The sequence below is a fragment of the Penaeus japonicus genome, unplaced genomic scaffold (assembly GCF_977035675.1).
Source record: "Penaeus japonicus unplaced genomic scaffold, GWHDUDI00000001_assembly GWHDUDI00000021, whole genome shotgun sequence".
In the NCBI taxonomy this organism is placed as follows: Eukaryota; Metazoa; Arthropoda; class Malacostraca; order Decapoda; family Penaeidae; genus Penaeus; species Penaeus japonicus.
In genome coordinates this window covers 23,143,573-23,149,607 of record NW_028234423.1, presented here as the reverse complement: position 1 = coordinate 23,149,607, position 6,035 = coordinate 23,143,573, and the positions used below count along the sequence as shown (strand labels likewise).

General features: G+C 35.8%; 1 protein-coding gene across 1 annotated transcript; it reads left to right on the top strand.

The window, feature by feature from the left end:
- Positions 1-554: 554 nt before the first annotated feature.
- On the top strand, positions 555-5,740 carry LOC122253438 (exosome complex component RRP43). Its single transcript, XM_043016513.2, has 6 exons — positions 555-710; positions 1,705-1,942; positions 2,313-2,420; positions 3,295-3,474; positions 4,675-4,722; positions 5,166-5,740. Exons 1-6 carry the CDS (start codon positions 664-666, stop codon positions 5,367-5,369), a joined length of 825 nt encoding a protein of 274 aa, XP_042872447.1. The 5' UTR covers positions 555-663; the 3' UTR covers positions 5,370-5,740.
- Positions 5,741-6,035: the final 295 nt, after the last annotated feature.

Here is a 6,035-nt window from a genome sequence, read left to right as displayed (position 1 = left end):
CGGATGCCAGCAGCCTTCATTGTGTAACTGTATTTCGACATCACATCTTTATTAGGGGAAGGCAATTCTGATAAAGGTATAAATGTCAATTGCAAAGTTTGCTTCGTGGGAATATTCACTCTCATTCATGTTTTCTTCTGCATTCGACAACCTTTCCGCTCCGGGGAACCCCGACTTTTTGTTATCAGAGCATTTTTTTCTATTTCTTTCTTTCTGTTTTAAGATAAAAAATATTATCTCTGTTACAACAGTATTTTTCTGGTAATATATGTAAAAGGTGCGAGATTGTTTTTTATATACGGTTCTCAGGAATACACATATTTTAAAAATGAACAATTTTACCGGCACTATTATGAAATATCTTGAAACGCCTATAGATAGATTTAATTTTATTTACAAAGTAAATATTTGTATCTAAAAATAAACAAATTGGAGAATGTAAAAGTAAACAAATCACAGACACAGCTTAAACGTTATTTACAGCACATACCATGCGTATGTACATTTCCTACATATCAGCTCAGATTGATAAGAATGTTTTGAAATAATTGTAAATTTGCTTTCAATCAAATATATTAATCGTATCTAACAGATAATCATTAACTAATAAAATTCTGGCCTGACTCGAACGCTCGCCGCTCGCACTGTCAACAAAACAACAACATGATCAACGAGACGTGGAAATCCTTTGAACCAGACAGCTATTATAGGTGGGTTTATCTTGATTTCAAGTGAAATTGAATCCGGAGAAAGTTGAATGTAATGGAAAACTGATGATGCCTTTTTTAGGAAAAGTCGGTGTGTAGGTTTGGAAATTTTACCCCGAAGAGTTGTGGTCTTAGGAGCTTCCTCACGAAGGTCCCATGCCTCGTGGTTTACGATGGAATTAATCTCTTTTTTCCTTGCAGATTTTCCTCAGAGGGGCCTTAGCCATTCTCTGCCTCTGTCTTAGCTGAGGCATTATTTGTAATCACTTCTGTTTTTAAGTCTTGGTCAATCACCATTAGTCTTAATACTTGTTAGTCAGTTTCAGTTACTGTCACTGTAGGTTTCAGTCCCTGTCACTGTCAGTCTTAGTCACTATCACTGTAGCTGAATCACTGTTATTGTCAGCCTCAGTCGCAGTCAGTCAATCCCAATTTTCACTGCAGGAAGTGTTAGTTACACTTGCCGTCTCAGGCAGTCTCTCAATCATGGCCATAGTCCTTATTAGTTATTCTTGGTAGTGTGTCCCTTAGTCATTTTGTTTCATTCATAGCCTCAGTCTACATGTGTAAGTTTACAGAAAGTGTACCTGAGATGTTGTCTTTGTAGTAACAGCCATTGAGAAATATGGATCATTAATCCTACTTAAATAAAGATCAACAGATGGAGTTGGAATTATTACTAGCAGAAAAAAGCTTTGTAACCAAAAGACGGTTTGCTGGTACAGTTGACAAGTATGGAGATAGCATGAGAATCATAAACATAGTCATATATTTCCTGGTTAAGAGATTAGATAATTTTGTACCCATATCCAGATCTGTTCCACCATTTGTCAAGGACTGATTTGAAACATTTAACAGTATTTTATTTCATTGTTTCATTTGGTAGTCTGTTTCATTGTTTCAGCAACTGTATTTGTCTGAAAAAGTACGTTCTCATACTAAGCCATTATAAAATAGCTAAAGTGATGTGACTCAACAGCATTGTTCTTTCCTGCAGGAGCTTTCTGGATAAGAAGAAGCGACCAGATGGCCGAGGCCTGACAGATTCTCGGAATATCATGATCCGAGTGGGAACAGTCACTACTGCTGAGGGCTCCTCCACGGTCCGCATGGGTCACACTACAGTCATGTGTGGCATCAAGGCTGAAATAGCAACACCAGCCCTTCGACAGCCAGATCAGGGATTAATTGTCCCCAATGTTGAGTTATATGCATGTTGCTCACCTATGTTTAAGGTAGGTGCTTTCTCAGAATGAAGTTAATAGTAAGATCACTAGTCTTTATATCGTGAGGAAGCCAGCTCAGAGAAGCAAAGGCAGAAGTAGCTTTTCAGAGAATGAATAGTTATAGTAGTAGTTGCAGGGTTGGTGGTAATCTTCTATTGCAATACTTTTGTGGTAGTGTATATATGTGATATAGCCACTTAGATATTCATATTTTTTTTTTTTTCTCTCTCAATAAAACCACTTTAATAGCAGAATGTACCAACTAGCACTTATTGATCAAAATGCAAATGGATACTATAAAATTCTAAATTGTCTTCAGTGAAATTGTTTGATAAATAACTGAATTTATCATAAGATTTTAAAATATCACTTCTTCCAGGCTGGTCCACCAGGAGAAAAAGCCATCAGTACAAGCCAGTTCTTAAAAAATGTGATAATCAGTTCTGGGATGTTGGACCTAACAGAACTGTGCATAGTGAGCAATAAGGTAAGTTTGTACTTGTGAGATACATGGCTTATAAAAGGTCTTGAGTTATACATGGCACTTGTGGAGCTGACAAACTGATAAAGTGACATTGTTAGCTTCCATTGAAACATTTGGGAATCCTTTTGGCTGCTGAGACAGACCAAATGGGCTTTTCCTTGAATTATAAAAAGTATAGAACTCATTTGAAAGGGGCTTGAAATTTTATGGCAGGCCAAAGATACCCCTTTTTTGCATTATATGTTTAATATATCCCTTATTTTTGTCAGATTTTAGCATATATATTGCCTTTTTATATGTGTGACTTCAGAACTTGATTTACAGAGTAATCAAACCAATAGACCCATTACTAATGAAAAGAAAATAAGAAAAAATGCTTCTCTCCTAAAAGATGTTTTATCAGATGCATGATGTGTTTTTTCCCCCTAAGAATTCCAGTGAAATCCAAGTCTGCATATTTTAGGAGAAAGTGCTAAGAAAAATTCTAATTTCAAAAAGTAATACTCCATTACAACATCCATAATAGATTAGCACACAAATGTCACACTTACAACATTAACAATAGAAATACTTTCAATTTTGTAGTGAGAGAGATGCATTTAAGTTGATGCGGTCATGTGGCATTGTCTTGGAACAGCCATTATTTTGTATCGGCTAAATGCAAAACTGTGTTGCTTCATCTCTAGAATATGTCACAAATCATAGACATGTTCTCAAAATGATCTAATGCATGAGGGTACTGGATTAGCTTATGGTATCCAGAATTTATTAGATTTGCTTTCTTTCTCTTTTTGTTGTAATTTATTGACATGTGCACTGGTTCCAGTTTGGTGTAGGGGATGCTGCAACTACTAAGAGAATGTTGGCCTTATTTCAGTATGTTTGGTGTCTGTTCTGCGATGTGGTTTGCCTCAATTATGATGGGAACCTGACCGATGCTGCTTTGGTGGCCCTGGTTGCAGCTTTGCAGGACCTCCGTCTGCCAGCCACCAACTTTGATGCAGATGAACAGAGACTGCAGGTGGAACCACTTAGAACTGTCAAAGTCAATGTCAAGGTAAAAGGAGAGGAGCTGGTACCATCACCCTCTAAAATTCTTATTGTTGTCCTTGTCTTTATCTGCCCCTTCATGTTCCCTCTCCTTATCCATTTCCATCTATATCACTATCCACCATCTCATCTCGATCTTCCTCTTTGTTAGTATCTTTCTCTTTGTCTTCCTCTTCACCAATATCTCTATCCTCATCTTTCTCTCTGCCTCTTTGTAATTATCCTGCTCTTTATCTTCATAATTTCTTTTTTATTAGTAATTTCATGCATTACTGTTCGTGGCCCATTCTAGATATAAGATGCACATTTGGTTGTTTGTTCAAGGTAATCATTATCTTACATTGATATTGCTTTGAGTATTTAAATGATAGAAAACAGTTTATGGCTGTAAATGCATTATTATTTTTTAAACTCTAAATTAAACGGTGGCTAACAAGTTCAAAATCACTCACCAGAAAAAAAAAAGTGTAAAAAATATGACTTTGGAGAGCATATATTTCTGCATCATATAGTTATACATATATATTTATACTGTATGTGTGGGAGCAATTTTGTGTGTATATGTGTAAGCCTCTGTGTATGTGTGTGTGAATGTGCATATTTACCCATTTCCAATTTTTCTTTTCACACTTGTCTTGTGACATTGCACATCAGATATTGATGGGCCTCATCAAACTCTCATTTCATTCTGACAATTTATATCTGGGGATAGTCTCAAGGCAATTGCCATATTCAAATGAAATTTTTTCTTGTGTGTTATAGAACCAATTAAATTAAGACTAAAATAACAGTAAACACAATTGTGAGGCCGTCTAGAGGAGAGAAGGACAGTGATTGTGAATATTTTAGTTTGTTTTTAACAGTTGTTGTTAGGCTTTGAGCCTATCACTCATGTTTCACTTTAAGAATGTGCATTAGGATCATCAGGTGTGACATAAAATGATATTGCCTCTAAATTTTTGTGCAGCTGAATTTAATTGAATTAACTTTCAGAGTTGGATAGAAGAAGAGCAGTGTATGAAACAACACCAAAGTCTTGTCACTGTCATGCTGACCAAAGCACTCAATCACTGCTATGTGTCCTTGCCAACTGGGACACCATGTTGGAGCAGGCTTGTGTGTTTATGCTGCCGCCCTGAACTGTCTCTGTGTATTTCAAATATTCTTGTTAGTTCTGCTTTGACCATATTTTTACCTTCTTTTCCAGGCATTTCCTGTTGCATCCACCTTCACAATATACAGTGAGGATATTCAGGTAATGCTGCTTGTTTTTGTGCCTCATATAGTTTGTTTTACAGAATGAAATTAATTGAATTGATATGTTTTTCCTGGCAGTTGTAAAATGTTTAATTGTAATAAGGCTTGATATATGTATTGGCAGATCAGATCATAATTCCTTGTTTGCATACAACATTTCTAAACAAATCTCAAGCATTGTTTTGTATCATTTTTACTCTCTTATGCCTGGTTAAGTCTATGCAAAAGTGATATTCTGTATTTTCTGGATTGCTGTATATGAGGCATACCCCAGTGAGTACCTCTCGCACCAGAGGATCAAGTCCCCAGTTCCTATTCATGTATTTAGATATGATAAATGAAGAGGAAATTAAGATTTCATAAAGTTACTTTTAGTTTACTGTAGTAAATATTTTTGATATACATTTGACTGTTGATTCTGAATGAAATCTTGTATTGCAGTTGATGGACCCGACTGCTGAGGATGAAAGACAGGGGAGTGGTGAAGTGACACTGGTACTGCTGGAGAATGACTCAGTCTGCACCACACACAAGCCAGGTGGTCACATGATATCTGAAGCTATCCTCAACACCTTTGTGGCTCTGGCCAAGAAAAGAGTCCACGCTATTAATAGAGATATCAGAAAAGCCCTTTCAGAGACTTAGAAGCTTTGGGTAAATTTTGATCTGAAAAGAAGCCACATTAGATTCTTTGCAATAGCGGTTAGTGCACAGTGATACCAATAAAAGACTTTGAGTAAATCAGTGAATTTCTTTACAACCCAAGGCAAAGTTAGTCTTTTTCTGTAATGTGCAATTCGATGTTTGGCCTTTCAGAAACTAGCTATTGCAATGCTTTGTTGCCATTTACAAATAAACTGGATTTTTTTTTAGATATATACTTTTGTACTCTTTAATATTCTGTTATTTACAAACGATTATCTACATAATTTTAATAATTATAATTGTTAAAAACATCACTATGATTTCATCATCATTATATGATTATACAATAAAGATTATAAGTTTATATAAAATCGGTGTTGTATATACTAATTTGGTTACTTGGTATTGGTTCTAGTAAGACCTCCACTAGGCCATCCTAAGTTAGTTGCTAAGAACTGAACTTGATGAGGGATCAAGTTTGATTCATCCCTTGTTCTTTTAGTACCACTTGTTGGTGGTTCAGCTGGTATTGAATTTAACCAGTTGTCTAATTTTCATTTAACACTCTAATATATCTAATGTATCTAATATTCTTTGGCTCAACGTTAAATGAAGGAGCTTTGATTCTGCATTTTCCATAACACGGAAGTTTGAGCTCTTAGCCCA